General features: G+C 45.4%; 1 protein-coding gene across 1 annotated transcript; it reads left to right on the top strand.

Annotated features, from left to right (window-relative positions):
* The first annotated feature begins 11,769 nt into the window (after positions 1–11,769).
* LOC124028555 (GDP-fucose protein O-fucosyltransferase 2-like) lies at positions 11,770–18,923 on the top strand. Its single transcript, XM_046340626.1, has 9 exons — positions 11,770–11,977; positions 12,454–12,704; positions 13,142–13,286; positions 13,583–13,693; positions 13,967–14,033; positions 15,117–15,242; positions 15,479–15,659; positions 16,486–16,609; positions 18,584–18,923. The coding sequence occupies exons 1-9, from the start codon at positions 11,790–11,792 to the stop codon at positions 18,735–18,737; spliced, it is 1,347 nt and encodes a 448-aa protein (XP_046196582.1). The 5' UTR covers positions 11,770–11,789; the 3' UTR covers positions 18,738–18,923.
* Positions 18,924–19,728: the final 805 nt, after the last annotated feature.

Below are 19,728 nucleotides of genomic sequence, written 5' to 3'. Positions count from 1 at the left end.
ATATGTGCATTCTGCCACCAACCCAACTGTATAGGTGTGTGACCAGACCAGTTTTCTGAGCGGCGCCTGAGACAGCTTTTTCCATCAACACAACACCAAATTATGGAATTGATTATGGAAGAATTGTGTCACATCCCTCCAAAGGAGTTTGCAGGATGCAGGAATGAATGTACAAAACTCAAGCAGGAAGTACCAGTGACTCGCTCAATACGGAAGTGGTCACTACGGAAGTGCTACACTACAGGACTGATTTGCTAGCACAGACTGTAATATGTTCCGGGATTCATCCAATGGCATTGAGGAGTATACCACCTCAGTCATCGGCTTCATCAATAAGTACATTGACGACGTCTTCCCCACAGTGACTGTACATACATATCCCAACCAGAAGCAATGGATTACAGGCAACATCCGCATCGAGCTAAAGGATAGAGCTGCTGCTTTCAAGGAGCGGGAGACTAATCCGGACGTTTATAAGAATTCTCGCTATGCCCTCAGATGAACCATCAAAGAAGCAAAGCATCAATACAAGATTAAGATTGAATCCTACTACACCGGCTCTGACGCTCGTCGGATGTGACAGGGCTTGAAAACTATTACAGACTACAAAGGGAAACCCAGACGCGAGCTGCCCAGTGACGCGATCCTACCAGACGAGCTAAATGCCTTTTATGCTTGCTTCGAGGCAAGCAACACTGAAGCATGCCCGAGATCACCAGCTGTTCTGGATGACTGTGTGATAACGCTCTCTGTAGCCGATGTGAACAAAACCTTTAAACAGGTCAACATTCACAAAGCCACTGGGCCAGACGGATTACCTGTCATGTTTTGTCTTATATTGTCTTGTCATTTTGCTTTCCCTTCTGTTCCTTTTCCCCCTGCTGGTCTTATTAGGTTCGTTCCCTTTTTTCTCTCTCCCTCCCTCTCTCTCTTCTCTCTATCGTTCCGTTCCTGCTCCCAGCTGTTCCTATTCCCCTACTCAATCATCTAGTCTTTTCACACCTGTTCCTTATCTTGCCCTCTGATTAGAGTCCCTATTTCTCCCCTTGTTTTCCGTTTCTGTCCTGTCGGATCCTTGTATTATTGTTCGCCGTGCTGTGTCTTTGTCTCGCCCTGTCGTGTCTTGTTTCCCTCAGATGCTGCGTGTGAGCAGGTGTCTGAGTCTGCTACGGTCGGTGCCTTCCCGAGGCAACCTACAGTTAATGGTCGAGTCTCCAGTCTGTCCTCGTCACTACGAGTGGAATTAAGTTTTTATGTTTTGTTTTCTGCTCTGATTGTCCAGGAGTATTGCCTATTTCCTTTACTGGAATAAAGACTCTGTTTTCGCCAAGTCGCTTTTGGGTCCTCATTCACCTGCATAACAGAAGGATCCGACCAAGAATGGACCCAGCGACTACAGATTCTCGTAACACTGCCGTCGAGATCCAAGGAGCCATGCTCGGCAGACACGAGCAGGAATTGTCTGCTGCTCGTCATGCCGTTGAGAACCTGGCCGCTCAGGTTTCCGACCTCTCTGGACAGTTCCAGAGTCTTCGTCTCGTGCCACCTGCTACTTCCTGGTCTGCCGAGCCTCCGGAACCTAGGGTTAATAACCCACCTTGTTACTCCGGGCAGCCCACGGAGTGCCGCTCCTTTCTCACCCAGTGTGATATTGTGTTCTCTCTCCAACCCAACACATACTCTAGAGAGAGAGCTCGGGTTGCTTACGTCATATCACTCCTTACTGGCCGGGCTCGAGAGTGGGGCACAGCTATCTGGGAGGCAAGGGCTGATTGTTCTAACAATTACCTGAACTTTAAAGAGGAGATGATTCGGGTTTTTGATCGTTCAGTTTTTGGTAGGGAGGCTTCTAGGGCCCTGGCTTCCCTATGTCAAGGTGATCGATCCATAACGGATTACTCTATAGAGTTTTGCACTCTTGCTGCCTCTAGTGACTGGCACGACCTGGCGCTGCTCGCTCGTTTTCTGGAGGGACTCCACGCAGAGGTTAAAGATGAGATTCTCTCCCGGGAGGTTCCTTCCAGTGTGGACTCTTTGATTGCACTCGCCATCCGCATAGAACGACGGGTAGATCTTCGTCACCAAGCTCGTGGAAGAGAGCTCGCGTTAACGGTGTTTCCCCTCTCCGCATCGCAACCACCTCCCTCCTCTGGCTCAGAGACTGAGCCCATGCAGCTGGGAGGTATTCGCATCTCGACTAAGGAGAGGGAACGGAGGATCACCAACCGCCTGTGCCTCTATTGCGGACTTGCTGGACATTTTGTCAATTCATGTCCAGTAAAGCCAGAGCTCATCAGTAAGCGGAGGGCTACTGGTGAGCGCTACTACTCAGGTCTCTCCATCAAGATCCTGTACTACTATGTCGGTCCATCTACGCTGGACCGGTTCGGGTGCTACATGCAGTGCCTTGATAGACTCTGGGGCTGAGGGTTGTTTTATGGACGAAGCATGGGCTCGGAAACATGACATTCCTCTCAGAGAGTTAGGGAAGCCCACGCCCATGTTCGCCTTAGATGGTAGTCATCACCCCAGTATCAGATATGAGACACTACCTTTAACCCTCACAGTATCTGGTAACCACAGTGAGACTATTTCCTTTTTGATTTTTCGTTCACCTTTTACACCTGTTGTTTTGGGTCATCCCTGGCTAGTATGTCATAATCCTTCTATTAATTGGTCTAGTAATTCTATCCTATCCTGGAACGTTTCTTGTCATGTGAAGTGTTTAATGTCTGCTATCCCTCCCGTTTCTTCTGTCCCCACTTCTCAGGAGGAACCTGGCGATTTGACAGGAGTGCCGGAGGAATATCATGATCTGCGCACGGTCTTCAGTCGGTCCAGAGCCAACTCCCTTCCTCCTCACCGGTCGTATGATTGTAGTATTGATCTCCTTCCGGGGACCACTCCTCCTCGGGGTAGACTATACTCTCTGTCGGCTCCCGAACGTAAGGCTCTCGAGGATTATTTGTCTGTGTCTCTTGACGCTGGCACCGTAGTGCCTTCTTCCTCCCCGCCCGGGGCGGGGTTTTTTTTTTGTTAAGAAGAAAGACGGTACTCTGCGCCCCTGCGTGGATTATCGAGGGCTGAATGACATAACGGTTAACAATCGTTATCCGCTTCCCCTTAAGTCATCAGCCTTCGAGATTCTGCAGGGAGCCAGGTTCTTTACTAAGTTGGACCTTCGTAACGCTTACCATCACGTGCGCATCAGAGAGGGGGACGAGTGGAAAACGGCGTTTAACACTCCGTTAGGGCATTTTGAGTACCGGGTTCTGCCGTTTGGTCTCGCTAATGCGCCAGCTGTTTTTCAGGCATTAGTTAATGATGTTCTGAGAGACATGCTGAACATCTTTGTTTTTGTCTACCTTGACGATATCCTGATTTTTTCACCGTCACTCGAGATTCATGTTCAGCACGTTCGACGTGTACTCCAGCGCCTTTTAGAGAATTGTCTCTACGTGAAGGCTGAGAAGTGCTCTTTTCATGTCTCCTCCGTCACTTTTCTCGGTTCTGTTATTTCCGCTGAAGGCATTCAGATGGATCCCGCTAAGGTCCAGGCTGTCAGTGATTGGCCCGTTCCAAGGTCACGTGTCGAGTTGCAGCGCTTTCTAGGTTTCGCTAATTTCTATCGGCGTTTCATTCGTAATTTCGGTCAAGTTGCTGCCCCTCTCACAGCTCTTACTTCTGTCAAGACGTGTTTTAAGTGGTCCGGTTCCGCCCAGGGAGCTTTTGATCTTCTCAAGAAACGTTTTACGTCCGCTCCTATCCTCGTTACTCCTGACGTCACTAAACAATTCATTGTCGAGGTTGACGCTTCAGAGGTAGGCGTGGGAGCCATTCTATCCCAGCGCTTCCAGTCTGATGATAAGGTTCATCCTTGCGCTTATTTTTCTCATCGCCTGTCGCCATCGGAACGCAACTATGATGTGGGTAACCGCGAACTGCTCGCCATCCGCTTAGCCCTAGGCGAATGGCGACAGTGGTTGGAGGGGGCGACCGTTCTTTTTGTCGTTTGGACAGACCATAAGAACCTTGAGTACATCCGTTCTGCCAAACGACTTAATGCACGTCAAGCTCGTTGGGCGTTGTTTTTCGCTCGTTTCGAGTTTGTGATTTCTTACCGTCCGGGTAGTAAGAACACCAAGCCTGATGCCTTATCCCGTCTCTTTAGTTCTTCTGTGGCTTCTACTGATCCCGAGGGGATTCTTCCTTATGGGCGTGTTGTCGGGTTGACAGTCTGGGGAATTGAAAGACAGGTTAAGCAAGCACTCACGCACACTGCGTCGCCACGCGCTTGTCCTAGTAACCTTCTTTTTGTTCCTGTTTCTACTCGTCTGGCTGTTTTTCAGTGGGCTCACTCTGCCAAGTTAGCTGGTCATCCCGGCGTTCGAGGTACTCTTGCTTCTATTCGCCAGCTCTTTTGGTGGCCTACTCAGGAGCGTGACACGCGCCGTTTCATGGCTGCTTGTTCGGACTGCGCGCAGACTAAGTCAGGTAACTCTCCTCCTGCCGGTCGTCTCAGACCGCTTCCCATTCCTTCTCGACCATGGTCTCACATCGCCTTAGACTTCATTACCGGTCTGCCTTTGTCTGCGGGGAAGACTGTGATTCTTACGGTTGTCGATAGGTTCTCTCTAAGGCGGCACATTTCATTCCCCTCGCTAAGCTTCCTTCCGCTAAGGAGACGGCACAAATCATCATCGAGAATGTGTTCAGAATTCATGGCCTCCCGTTAGACGCCGTTTCAGACAGAGGTCCGCAATTCACGTCACAGTTTTGGAGGGAGTTCTGTCGTTTGATTGGTGCGTCCGTCAGTCTCTCTTCCGGGTTTCATCCCCAGTCTAACGGTCAAGCAGAAAGGGCCAATCAGACGATTGGTCGCATACTACGCAGCCTTTCTTTTAGAAACCCTGCGTCTTGGGCAGAACAGCTCCCCTGGGCAGAATACGCTCACAACTCGCTTCCTTCGTCTGCTACCGGGTTATCTCCGTTTCAGAGTAGTCTGGGTTACCAGCCTCCTCTGTTCTCATCCCAGCTTGCCGAGTCCAGCGTTCCCTCCGCTCAAGCGTTTGTCCAACGTTGTGAGCGCACCTGGAGGAGGGTGAGGTCTGCACTTTGCCGTTACAGGGCACAGACTGTGAGAGCCACCAATAAACGTAGGATTAAGAGTCCTAGGTATTGTTGCGGCCAGAGAGTGTGGCTTTCCACTCGTAACCTTCCCCTTACGACAGCTTCTCGTAAGTTGACTCCGCGGTTCATTGGTCCGTTCCGTGTCTCCCAGGTCGTCAATCCTGTCGCTGTGCGACTGCTTCTTCCGCGACATCTTCGTCGCGTCCATCCTGTCTTCCATGTCTCCTGTGTCAAGCCCTTTCTTCGCACCCCCGTTCGTCTTCCCTCCCCCCGTCCTTGTCGAGAGCGCACCTATTTACAAGGTACGTAGGATCATGGACATGCGTTCTCGGGACGGGGTCACCAATACTTAGTGGATTGGGAGGGTTACGGTCCTGAGGAGAGGAGTTGGGTTCCGTCTCGGGACGTGCTGGACCGTTCGCTGATTGATGATTTCCTCCGTTGCCGCCAGGATTCCTCCTTGAGTGCGCCAGGAGGCGCTCGGTGAGTGGGGGGGTACTGTCATGTTTTGTCTTATATTGTCTTGTCATTTTGCTTTCCCTTCTGTTCGTTTTCCCCCTGCTGGTCTTATTAGGTTCGTTCCCTTTTTTCTCTCTCCCTCCCTCTCTCTCTTCTCTCTATCGTTCCGTTCCTGCTCCCAGCTGTTCCTATTCCCCTACTCAATCATCTAGTCTTTTTACACCTGTTCCTTATCTTGCCCTCTGATTAGAGTCCCTATTTCTCCCCTTGTTTTCCGTTTCTGTCCTGTCGGATCCTTGTATATTGTTCGCCGTGCTGTGTCTTTGTCTCGCCCTGTCGTGTCTTGTTTCCCTCAGATGCTGCGTGTGAGCAGGTGTCTGAGTCTGCTACGGTCGGTGCCTTCCCGAGGCAACCTACAGTTAATGGTCGAGTCTCCAGTCTGTCCTCGTCACTACGAGTGGAATTAAGTTTTTTATGTTTTGTTTTCTGCTCTGATTGTCCAGGAGTATTGCCTATTTCCTTTACTGGAATAAAGACTGTTTTCGCCAAGTCGCTTTTGGGTCCTCATTCACCTGCATAACATTACCTGGACGTGTATGCAAAGCATACGCGGACCAACTGTCAAGTGTCTTCATTGACATGTTCAACTTCTCCCTGACCGAGTCTGTAATAAATGTAATATGAATAATATAAATGTTAAATGTAATACCTATATTTTTCAAGCAGACCACCATGGTCCCTGTGCCCAAGGAAGTGAAGGTGACCTGCCTAAATGATTACCGCCCCGTGGCACTTACATTGGTAGCCATGAAGTGCTTTGAAAGGCTGGTCATGGCTCACATCAACAGCATCCTCCCGGACACCCTAGACCCACTCCAATTCACATACTGCCCCAACAGATCCACAGATGACGTAATCTCAATCAAACTCAATGCTGACCTTTCTCACCTGGACAAAAGGAACACCCATGTGAGAATGCTGTTCATTGACTACAGCTCAGTGTTCAACACCATAGTGCCCACGAAGCTCATCACAAAGCTAAGGACTCTGGGACTAAACACCTCCCTCTGCAACTGCATCCTGGACTTCCTGATGGGCCGCCCTAGGTGGTAAGAGCAGGCAACATCACATCTGCCACGCTGATCCTTAACTCTGGGGCCGCTCAGGGGTGTGTACTTAGTCCAGTCCTGTGATCCCTGTTCAACCACAACTGCATGGCCAAACACAAATCCAACACTATCATTAAGTTTGCTGATGACACCTGTACCCCCACAAACTGACTCTGTACCGGTGCCCCCTGTATATGGCCTTGTTGTTCTTATTCTTATTGTGTTATTTTTTGTTTTGTTTTTTACTTTAGTCTACATAGTCTACTACACGGATTCACTATTTTGTTTAGATAGACCCTATCGCCAAAACTTTCATCAGAGGGTAGCCAGCTAATTTGGCCCTGTGTGTAGTCATTGTTAGCCACTGCTAGCGGCCTTTACCCTCTGCTCAGGCACCAGCCGTTTTTTTACCCTGGATTATACCTGCCAGCCTCGGACTGTTTTTCTCCACCACAACGCCAGATTCCTGTCGTAAACTCTGGACCATTGACCATCACAGCTAGCTAGCTGCCACTGAGTGACCCAGCCCTGAAGCTAGCCCTGAGCCGGGCGCATCTCCAAGCTAGCAAACTAAATTCCAGCAACTACAATACCTATTTCGCCATCTGGCCCGGTCCCTTCGTCGATACGGCGCCCCGCCGTACCACCACGACTGGTTAGCAGACATAATTCCATCAGCTGTGCCTTCAACCGACTTTTAAACGCTGTGTCTCCCGCGTGCTAGCGTAGTAACGACTACCTAGCGGCTTCCCTGTTTCATCTACTGCTGTACACTGGACCCTATGATCAATTGGCTACATAGCTGATGCCTGCTGGATTGATCATTTATTACGGTACTCCACTTTGTTTACCTTTGTTTATCTGTCGGCCCTAGCCCCGAACTCAGGCCCTGTGTGTAGTTAACCAACCCTCTCTGCCCATTCAATGCCATTTTACCTGTTGTTGTTGACTTAGCTGATTAGCTGTTTTTGTCTTACCTGTTGTTGACTTAGCTAGCTCTCCCAATCAACACCTGTGATTGCTTTATGCCTCGCTTTATGTCTCTCTCAAATGTCAATATGCCTTGTATACTGTTGTTTAGGATAATTACCATTGTTTTAGTTTACTGTGGAGCCCCTAGTCCCACTGTACATGCCTTAGATACCTCCTTTGTCCCACCTCCCACACATGTGGCGACCTCACCTAGTATAACCAGCATGTCCAGAGATGCAACCTCTCTTATCATCACTCAGTGCCTGGGCTTACTTCCACTGTACCCGCACCCCACCATACCCCTGTCTGCACATTATGCCCTGAATCTATTCTACCACGCCCAGAAATCTGCTCCTTTTATTCTCTGTCCCCAACGCACTAGACAACCAGTTTTGCTAGCCTTTAGCCGTACCCTCATCCTACTCCTCCTCTGTTCCTCGGGTGATATGGAGGCTAACCCAGGACCTGCGTGTCCCCAGGCACTCTCATTTGTTGACTTCTGTAATCGAAAAAGCCTTGGTTTCATGCATGTTGACATCAGAAGCCTCCTCCCTAAGTTTGTTTTACTCGCTGCTTAAACACTCTCCGCCAACAATGATGTCCTTGCCGTGTCCGAATCATTGCTTAGGAAGGCCACCAAAAATTATGAGATTTCCAAACCCAACTACAACATTTTCCATCAAGATATAACTGCCAAAGGGGGAGGAGTTGCAATCTACTGCAGAGATAGCTTGCAAAGTTCTGTCATACTTTCCAGATCTATGCCCAAACAGTTCGAGCTTCTAATTTAAAGAATTAATCTCTCCAGAAATAAGTCACTGTTGCCACCTGTTATAGACCCCCCTCAGCTCCCAGCTGTGCTCTGGACACCATATGTGAATTGATTGTCCCCCATCTATCTGTCTTCAGAGTTCGTTCTGTTAGGTGACCTAACCTGGGATATGCTTAACACCCCATCAGTCCTACAATCTAATTTAGATGCCCTCAATCTCACACAAATTATCAAGGAAACCACCAGGTACAACCCTAAATCCATAAACATGGACACCCTCATAGATATTATCCTGACCAACTTGCCCTCCAAATACAAAATAAATAACTTGCCCTCCTTTGCCTAGGTATCCTGGAAGGATATTGACCTCATCCTGTGAGTCGAGGATGCCTGGTCATTCTTTAAAAGTAATTTCCTCACCATCTTAAATAAGCATGCCCCTTTCAAAAAGTGTATAACTAAGAACAGATATAGCCCTTGGTTCAGTCCAGACCTGACTGCCCTTGACCAGCACAAAAACATCCTGTGGCGGACTGCAATAGCAACGAATAGTCCCCAGGATATGCAACTGTTCAGGGAAGTCAGGAACCTATATACACAGTCAGTCAGGAAAGCGAAGGCTAGCTTTTTCAAGCAGAAATGTGCATCCCGTAGCTCGAACTCCAAAACGTTTTGGGACCCTGTAAAGTCCATGGAGAACAAGAGCACCTCCTCCCAGCTTCCCACTGCACTGAGTCTAGGCGACACGGTCTCCACCGATAAATCCATGATAATCAAACATTTCAAGAAGCATTTCTCTACGGATGGCCATGCTTTCCTCCTGGCTACCCCAACCCTGGCCAACAGCTCCGCACCCCTCGCAGCTACTTGCCCGAGCCTCCACAGCTTCTCCTTCACCCAAATTCAGATCGCAGATGTTCTGAAAGAGCTTCAAAACCTGGACCCATACAAATTAGCTGGGCTAGACAATCTGGACCCTCTCTTTCTAAAATTATCCGCTGCCATTGTTGCAACCCCTATTACCAGTCTGTTCAACCTCTCTTTCGTTTCATCCGAGATCCATAAAGATTGGAAAGCTGCCGCGGTCATCTCCCTCTTCAAAGGGGGTGACACTCTAGACCCAAACTGTTACAGACCAATATCCATCCTGCCCTGCCTTTCTAAAGTCTTTGAAAGCCAAGTTAATAAACAGATCACTGACCATTTAGAATCCCACCGTACCTTCTCCGCTGTGCAATCGCGTTTCCGAGCTGGTCACGGGTGCACCTCAGCCACGCTCAAGGAACTAAACGATATCATAACCGCCATTGATAAAAGACAGTACTGTGCAGCCGTCTTTATCGACCTGGCCAGGGCTTTTGACTCTGTCAATCACGGTATTCTTATCGGCAGACTCAATAGCCATGGTTTCTCAAATGACTGCCTCGCCTGGTTCACCAACTTCTACGCAGACAGAGTTCAGTGTGTCAAATCAGGGGGCCTGTTGTCCGAACCTCTGGCAGTCTCTATGATGGTGCCACATTGTTCAATTCTCGGGCCGACAATTTTCTCTGTATATATCAATGATGTTGCTTTTGCTGCGGGTGATTCCCTGATCCACCTCTACGCAGACGACACCATTCTGTATACTTCTGGCCCTTCCTTGGACACTGTGCTAACTAACCTCCAAATGAGCCTCAATGCCATACAACTCTCTTTCCGTGGCCTCCAACTGCTCTTAAATGCTACTAAAACCAAATGCATGCTTTTCCACCATTCACTGTCTGCACCCGCCCGCCCGACTAGCATCACCACCCTGGACGGTTCTGACCAAGAATATGTGGACAACTATAAATACCTAGGTGTCTGGTAAGACTGTCAACTCTTCTTCCAGACTCATATCAAACATCTCCAATCCAAAATTACATCTAGAATCGTCTTTCTATTTTGCAACAAAGACTCTTTCACTCACGCCGCCAAACTTACCCTAGTAAAATTGACTATACTACCGATCCTCGACTTCGTTGATGTCATCTACAAAATAGCTTCCAATACTCTACTCAGCAAACTGGATGCAATCTATCACAGTGCAATCTATTTTGTTACCAAATCACCTTATACCACCCACCACTGCGACCTGTATGCTCTAGTCGGCTGGCCCTCGCTACATATTCGTTGCCAAACCTATTGGCTCCAGGTCATCTATAAGTATATGCTAGGTAAAGCTCCGCCTTATCTCAGCTCACTGGTCACGATAATAACACCCACCCGTATCACGCGCTCCAGCAGGTATATCTCACTGGTCATCCCCAAAGCCAACACCTCATCCCCATATTGTTTTTATTTACTTTTCTGCTCTTTTACACACCAGTATCACGACTTACACACCATCATCTGCTCATCATCATCTGGTCATCTATCACTCCAGTGTTAATCTGCTAAATTGTAGTTACTTGCTACTATGGCCTATTTATTGCCATACCTCCTCATGCCATTTGCACACACTGTATTTGGGCTTTCTTTTGTTTTTCTATTGTGTTATTGACTGTATGCTTGTTTATTCCATGTGTTGTTGTTTCTGTCACACTGCTTTGCTTTATCTTGGCCAGGTCGCAGTTGTAAATGAGAACTTGTTCTCAACTACCTTACCTGGTTAAATAAAGGTGAAATAAATGTTAAAAAATCAAACTTGGTAAATATTGTCTTAACTCTTCTTGCACTGCACTGTTGGTTAAGGGCTTGTAAGTAAGCATTTCACGGTAAGGTCGACAGTTGTTGTTTTCGGCGCATGTGACAAATAAAGTTTGATTTGATTTTGACATGCAGGAACGCCCGAATTGTGACCTGCAGTTCCAGGGTTTTTTTTGTTGGCAAGTGGTGGAATTGCAATAAGCAAACTCAAATGATGGTATTCTATTATTTTCTATGTTCCAAAATATGTGATACAGGATATAGGCTACGCTAGCTGAAAGTTAAATGTGTAGAATATGTTCGATTCTATTATTTTCTATCCTATTCTATTATATTCGATCGATGCCATATTCTACCAAAATGTCAATATAGTGAAATGGAATGTTTCTGGAATTAGGCTATATTCTGAAATGGGAAGTCCTAACTGAATTGTATTCCATTCTGACTGTAGGTCCACTAATGTCAAATTATTGAAAGAGAACGAGGTAGAATAACTGACCAGCGTAAAAACAAGAAACTTTAAAATCGTTGCTAAAAATCTGCCCCCTTGACACATGCCGCTCCTCCAGCAGGTGATACTGTCACGTTACCTATACTGTATCAAATTGTTACAAAATGCAGTTGCTATGCAACCACAGATGCTTCACCCTCCCGGAAGTGCGTGGCTCAACGAGAAAATGGTGGACCACAGCTGCAGTGGATTTCAATCGCCCGTGTTGTGGATTTTTTCTGTTACATTTGTAGTCAACATGTGTTTGATGGTTCTCGGGTTGAGAGCTGTAGACGCTGAGGGTCAAATTGAAGATGCATTCCGTGCAGGAAATACAGTATTTTCACCGACCACTGCAGCAGCACGGGATCTACGGTAAAGCGCGTCGGCAGCGTACTCATTAGCAATAGTTAACACAGATTTAGCCTGCTCTGTTCTTTAGCCTCTATTGCATATAGGGAGGCATTTAGCTCCAATCTATTCAGTTCGGTAACATTTGACTAGATTAGTTTAGTTTTCGACAGTGGTGCCAGTCATATCTGTTAAACTCAAGACGTGGGATACATATTCTATGACCAGAATACATTTTAAACCGATTGAATAAAGTCTTTATCACCAAGTAACTTTGTGGTAACTAAGTTAAAACTGCAGAGCAAGCGTGACACTAAAACGCTCAAAATGCAGGCTACCGTTGTCTGCCTCACCACCTTTGAGTGAAACGCCTCCCTGGGTTCCTGGGAGCTGTAACACTAGGTCTGACACAACTCATGTTTATCAGGCTGCCGGGCACATCAATATAACACAACAGTATTATATTATAATATTCTATCTCTATAACTTTATGCTGCCAGGTATCTTCTCTACGATGTCAACCCACCAGAGGGCTTCAACCTGCGTCGGGATGTTTACATCCGCATGGCATCCCTGGTGAAGACCCTGAGGAGACACGGTGACTGGGTGCTGGTGCTGCCCCCCTGGGGGCGTCTCTACCACTGGCAGAGCCCAGACATCCACCAGACAAGAATCCTCTGGGGAGAGTTCTTCAGCCTCACCAGTCTTCAGGGCAATGTGCCAGTCATAGAATACGAGGAGTTTATAGCCGGTGAGTGCAGCTGAGCTGAAGTGAGCTGTACTGTGCTGGCCTGGTTATACATCCACCATAGTTACTGGGATCGAGCTGGAAAAGATATTGTGGAAGGCAAATATCAGAGGCAGCACAGTAACACCCTGGTCAACACTACAGTGTGAACCACCCCTCAGACATTTGAGTACATTTACATGTTGCTGTGGTTGGTTGACTTCCCCTGATGCCTGGCTCCTTTCCATTTTTGTCTGTTAATGATTGTTGCATCGTCTGTTAATGATTGTTGCATCGTCTGTTAATGATTGTTGCATCGTCTGTTAATGATTGTTGCATGGGTATAAGAATGCATCCTGATTCCTGGATATAAAGGCTCATACAAATGTATAACAAGTTATAAAAACATTGTACCTGCAGGCTTAAAGTAACATTTTATATTTCCATGTTTTTGGCTCCAGAGTCTGGAGGTCCGTTTATTGAACAGGTGCTGGTGCTACAGAACTACGCTGAAGGGTGGACGGATGGAAAATGGGAGGAGAAAGTGGATGAGAGACCCTGCGTTGAGCGGTTAATGTACTCCAAAGACAAACAGGGCTATTACAGGTACAGTAACCAGGTTCAGAGATGGATAGCAACACAAGAAACAAAGCACAATGCATTCCAAAGACACAAAGGACTATGGCACGAGGAAACTAACAGTCTGTCATCTGTGCTTACCTATCTCTATGTCTCGCAAAGTTGAACTAGAAAAGGTAAATACTTGCTACTAAAGGTTTTGTTATGGGAGTGGAAGCAAATGTGTTAGTAGTAGTATAGTGGGGTAGTTGCAGTCAAAGAAATATCGCTGTGTTTTAACGGAGTCCTTACAACCTTTCCTCTCTTTCTCTCTCCCTCTATAGAGGTTGGTTCTGGGGCTATGAGGAAACCAGGTGTGTGAACGTCACTTGTCTTTCAGCTCAGGGCCACGCCTCCATGCTGGCACCTTTCCTGCAGAACAACATCACGTCAACGTGAGTCAATAGAAGTCTGTGTTTGGCCATGGTAGATAAAATAATTTCATATGGAACCAGCCCTTATGAATGCTTGATTTAGGCCAAATCTTCTTGTCTTAGGCAAATCAAATACTAATAATATAACCATATGACATGTGCTGTGGATTTCCAATTTCAACTAAAACTAAAAAAAACATTCTAGAGTTAGATGCATAGTCTTTATTGGATTTTCTGGATGTACTGTTTGAGATGTGCACATGTTCACTTATATTTCCTTTCATATCCCTGCAGGTCAGTGATGTTGGATAGAGCAGAGACTGTCCTCCATGATCACTACGCTGGAAAGGACTACTGGAATGTTAGTCTGATGTTATGTTTGGGTCCTTCTGTAGCTCAGTTGGTAGAGCATGGCGCTTGTAACGCCAGGGTAGTGGGTTCGATCCCCGGGACCACCCATACGTAGAATGTATGCACACATGACTGTAAGTCGCTTTGGATAAAAGCGTCTGCTAAATGGCATATATTATTATTATTATTTATTTATATTAAGAATGTAGCTTAAGTTTGGTAATGGTTGATAGCCTACAATCATACACTGAACATAAATGTAAATGCAACAATTTTAAAGATTTGAGTGAGTTCGAGTTCATATTAAGAAATCAGTGAATTGAAGTAAATTCATTAGGCCCTAATCTATGGATTTCTCATGACTGGGCACGCAGATATGCGTCTGTTGGTTCCAGATACTTTAAAGAAAGGTAGGAGCGTGGATCAGAAAACCAGTCAGTATCTTGTGACCATTAGTTGCCTCATGCAGTGTGACAATGTTGTCCCACTCCTCTTCAATGGCTGTGCGAAGTTACTGGATATTAGTGGGAACTACAACACGCTGTCGTCTACGTCGATCCAAAGAAAACATGCTCAATGGGTGACATGTCTGAGTATACAGGCCATTGAAGAACTGGAACATTTTCAGCTTCCAGGAATTGTGTACAGACCCTTGCGATATGGGGCTGTACATTATCATGCTGCACCTGTAATGATCATGATGTTTAATCAGCTTCTTGATATGCGACACCTGCTAGGTGAATAGATTATCTTGGCAAAGGAGAAACGCTCACCAACAGAGATGTAAACACATTTGTTCATAACATTTAAGAGAAGTAAGCTTTTTGTCCATATGGAACATTTCTGGGATCTTTTATTTCAGCTCAAACTTGGGACAAACATTTTACATGTTGCATTTATATTTTTGTTCAGTGTAGATAAGATACTGTAGTAACACGATGATTAACTAAATTGGGCATTTCAATGCCTCAACCTTTTGCTATTTAATTGTTCTTTCATCACAATTGTACCTTATTACCACTAATTTAATGAATTGTCCTTACCTGTTTGGTTTAACAGTTTTGTGAATTGTCTTTTCGTGCCTTCTCTCTAGACTCGCCGCAGCATGGTCTTCGCCAAACACCTGCGTCTCCTAGGGGACGAGTTCCGAGCAAAGTACCTGAACTCCACAGACGAGCAGGACCAGACCGTATACAACGAGGACTGGACTCTCATTAAGGTTTTCAGACCTCTTCACATAGATCAAATATTTGCACATTTAGATTATATTTATATATCCATTCGCATTGATTACTTCCTGCACTAGCAGCATGTAGGTCTACTGTATCTACTTAACCTTTACAGTTAATGGAGGGGACATGTTAACGTATGGATAGCTATGATTTGCTGTTGGTGGTTAATTTGGATTGGGCATGAGTGGTTTGATGTGTTATTAATTTCTGTGTGTAACGTCAGAATAAGCTGGGTTCTGCCAGAGGGGGGCCGTACCTGGGTGTCCACCTGAGAAGGAAGGACTTTATCTGGGGCCACAGAGAGGATGTGCCCAGCCTCAAAGGAGCTGTGAAGAAGATCATGAGCCTCATGAAGAAAACCAAACTAGACAGAGTCTTTGTGGCCACAGATGCAGATGATGAAGGTACTGTTTTACTTTGGTGCAATTGAGATAGATTGATGACGGAGTTGATAATAAAGCAATTCATATTTTCAGCTCAAAGAAAATAACATACATGTTGTTAGGAATTGGAATGCCCACAGTCAATGTCTGCGCCCCCTGTGGAGATCTAAATAGCAAAATAAAAAATCTGCATAGAAATCTGCTTGTCGCACACCCGCATCTGCAGTGAAATATGTCAGGGCTGGAGCGGTGTTTGTCAGACCATGAGACATCCCCGAAAGCTGTCCAAAAGGTTTAGCCTACAAACTATTATGACCCCTCTATAGAAAGGAGACACTCACGAACATGTTTTGCTCTAGGATGCCCACAGGCCTCGACTCATTAGTGCCAAAAATAAGGGGTTAAATACAATAGAGGGTTAAATGCATAACAAATGTTTCCTGATCTTTCTTATATCTCACAGATATAGGACAGACACTATCTGTTGTTCAATGTGGTGAATCTATTATTCAATGTGTTTTTATGGGCTAATTGCAGTGAGGCCAAAGATATTTTGATCAAATAATTGTTTATATTTTAATATTTCAAGGGTTCTTAAAATTCTAAATCAAATAGCAAAATTATCCTTGGTATGACCTTCTTAAAACAATTCCATATAGCTTAGTAGAACCCCTCCCCTGACTTAGACAGGGCTTAGACTCTTAAATGGAGTCTACACAGTAGAGAGAATACCTACATCAAGGCTTGGCAGGTTTATGCTGTCTGTACCCTACTCACCAGAGTCTGTCCTAGACCTAGATAATAGGACCAGTGTGTTCCTAATGAGGCATATGTCTATCCTGTGCAGAGCTGGCGGAGCTGAAGATGATGTTACCAGAGATGACACGCTTTGAGCCCACCTGGGACGACCTGGAACTACTCAAAGACGGGGGCGTGGCTATCATCGACCAATGGATCTGCGCGCATGCCAGGTACAGCTCCCAGCTTACACTGCGTGCTTACAGTATATATTCCACCATTCAGATGAAAGTGTTGCACAATGTGTGCATACTGTAGGGAGGGAGCTGTAGTAAGTACAAAGTATGCAGACATTCTTGTGCTTCCCTTTTGTTGAAGTGCACATGTTAATCCCTAAGAGTATACTGCTACGGCATAATATAACATAAGTCGTAAAACCAAAAACACTTACAGAATAAAGGCCCAATTACTGGTAAACACACAACAGAAACGTGACCGTAATGAAACCAGGCTCTGTGCACAAGCCCACCGTGGGATAGTAACTGTGCCACGTGGAAGTCACCGGCTAAATTAGGCTACATGCATAAATAAGGCTACATACAGTGTACAGTAGCATGACGTTACATAAATGTTCTAAATGTCCATAAACAAGGCTATGCATAAACAGTCAATATGAAACTGATAATATTACCCCTGAAATGATAGGTGAGCTACACCAGGCCTAAGGAGCTAGCATTACTAGCTAACATCTTGGCTTAGCTGGCTAGCAGTAGCATAACACATGAAAGAAAAATACCACATAGATATGGTATATATGAACTAGCAACACTCAACTAAAGTAATGACATGTCAGACGGTACTTACTATTAGATGCACACACTAAAACACAGGTCAAATACAGATTGGTGAGGAACAGTCCAACTAGTCCATCCTCTTCTGACCACGATCTCCCTCTGAAGACAGGAGCGGGGTTCAGAGAGTACCTTTACATACTGTTATGTTCCCCAGCAAGAAAACCAAATATGTCGCTCAAACTGAAGGGGGAACTAACAAAGTGTCACTGACAACAACCAAAACAAAACCGGTGGGGTTTTAGCACAGGTTCTGAAAGACAATCATGGGGGTGTCCACTGAAAGTTGACTAGCAACACCTAGAAGCTCAAAGAAACCCACTAAATTTGCCCAAGAAGAGGCAAACAAAAGAAAAACCCACACCAAACTTAAAGTTAGAAAGCAAACCAAAAGTTTAGCAAAATGAAAACAGGGAAGATCAGATAAAAGGATTGTTTGTCTAGAATTTAAAATGGCGATTGCCAACTAAAGGTGTTGACACGCCACATCGCTCAAGACAACTGAAGCACTTGGCCAGCCAGTCTTAAATATAACCTGGGCCAGCACAGGTGAAACACCTTCCCACCAATGAGATGGTAACCAGCACATTTGTAACACACACTGACTATCGAAGTGACACCAATCGGTGCGCCCTACTTGCTAATGTGCTATACGTCCAGCCTCAAAACATAACTGGAAAAACCAAACCCTGTTGCACGTGTGCACAGTAATAATTTGGCAGATTATGCAATAGTCATGTACACATGTTACTCTGCTTATCTTAATCGCTATAAGGTCAAAATCAAAGTAAGCATACGCCGATTAAAAACACCTGGTTTTCTGAGAAATCTTTAGGATTATTAGGACATGTAAACCCGTTTATTTTGATTGCCAATCTTCTGCAGTTATCAGAGTGCCATCAGGTAGTCTGATTTCAGATGTTTCCATGTAAACAGGATTATTAGGCAAATCGTTCTTCTTGCAAGGCATGTAAACATTTTAATCAAACTATTATATTAATCCAACTATCCACAATAATTGTGTGCATGTAACTGCAATCAGTTGAGGTGCATGGGGAATGACTGTGATTGACTGATAGAAGTGGGGTGACTTGTAGGTTCCACTAATGAGAAAATAAGGGGTGTTGGGCAAATACAACAAATACTAGAATAGGGGTGAAGTAAACACTAAATAAGACCTACGATGTATGGGATGATGTATTGTATTTGGGAAGGTGAAGTCTTATTATATTGTATTTATGTTGAATATTTCTTGTTGGTTTGATACTTGTAAAAGTATCTTTCTTAGTTGCTCTTGGATGGGATTAATAAAGTTGTACTGAATTTAATTCCCTCCATCTCCCTTCCATTTCCCAGGTATTTTATCGGAACATCTGTGTCGACCTTCTCCTTCCGTATCCACGAGGAGAGAGAGATATTGGGATTTGAACCCAAAACCACCTACAACCGCTTCTGTGGGGACAGTGAGAAAGAGTGTGAACAGCCCACACACTGGAAAATAGTCTACTGACTCATCAATGCAAAACCCCACTCAAGACCTCTTTAAAATATGCCAAACGCAGTGTTGAAGTTGATATGTTTTTTTTTTTTTTTTATATATATATATACGCTACCCTTAAGTTCGGGGTCACTTAGAAATGTCCTTGATTTTGAAAGAACCTTTTTTTTTTTTGTCCATTTAAAATGACATCAAATTGATCAGAATTACAGTGTAGATATTGTTAATGTTGTAAATGACTATTGTAGCTGGAAACGGCAGATTGTTTTATGGAATATCTACGTAGGCGAACAGAGGCCCATTATCAGCAACCATCACTCCTGTGTTATAATGGCACGTTCTGTTAGCTAATCCAAGTTTATAATTTTAAAAGGCTAATTAATCATTAGAAAACCCTTTTGCAAGTATGTTAGCACAGCTGAAAACTGTTGTCCTGATTTAAAGAAGCAATAAAACTGGCCTTCTTTAGACTAGTTGAGTGTTTGGAGCATCAGCATTTGTGGGTTCAATTACAGGCTCAAAATGGCCAGAAACAAAGAACTTTCTTCTGAAACTCGTCAGTCTATTCTTGTTCTGAAAATCTCGTACAATGATGTGTACTACTCCCTTCACAGAACAGCGCAAACTGGCCCTAACCAGAATAGAGAGAGGAGTGGGAGGCCCTGGTGCACAACTGAGCAAGAAGACAAGATTGCCTGCAATAACAACAAGCTCAGTCCGATGATGCTGTGACACACTGCCTCAGACCATGACTGACCCTCTACCTCCAAATCGATTCCGCTCCAGCCTCGATGTAACGCTCATTCCTTTGACGATAAATGTGAATCCAATCATCACCCCTGGTGAGACAAAACCGTGACTCGTCAGTGAAGAGCACTTTTTGCCAGTCCTGTCTGGTCCAGCAACGGTGGGTTTGTGCCCATAGGTGACGTTGTTGCCGGTGATGTTTGGTGAGGACCCGCATTACAACAGGCCTACAAGCCCTCAGTCCAGCCTCTCTCAA

Source organism: Oncorhynchus gorbuscha, linkage group LG01 (assembly GCF_021184085.1).
Source record: "Oncorhynchus gorbuscha isolate QuinsamMale2020 ecotype Even-year linkage group LG01, OgorEven_v1.0, whole genome shotgun sequence".
Classification (NCBI taxonomy): domain Eukaryota; kingdom Metazoa; phylum Chordata; class Actinopteri; order Salmoniformes; family Salmonidae; genus Oncorhynchus; species Oncorhynchus gorbuscha.
This window is presented reverse-complemented; position numbering and strand designations above follow the sequence as displayed.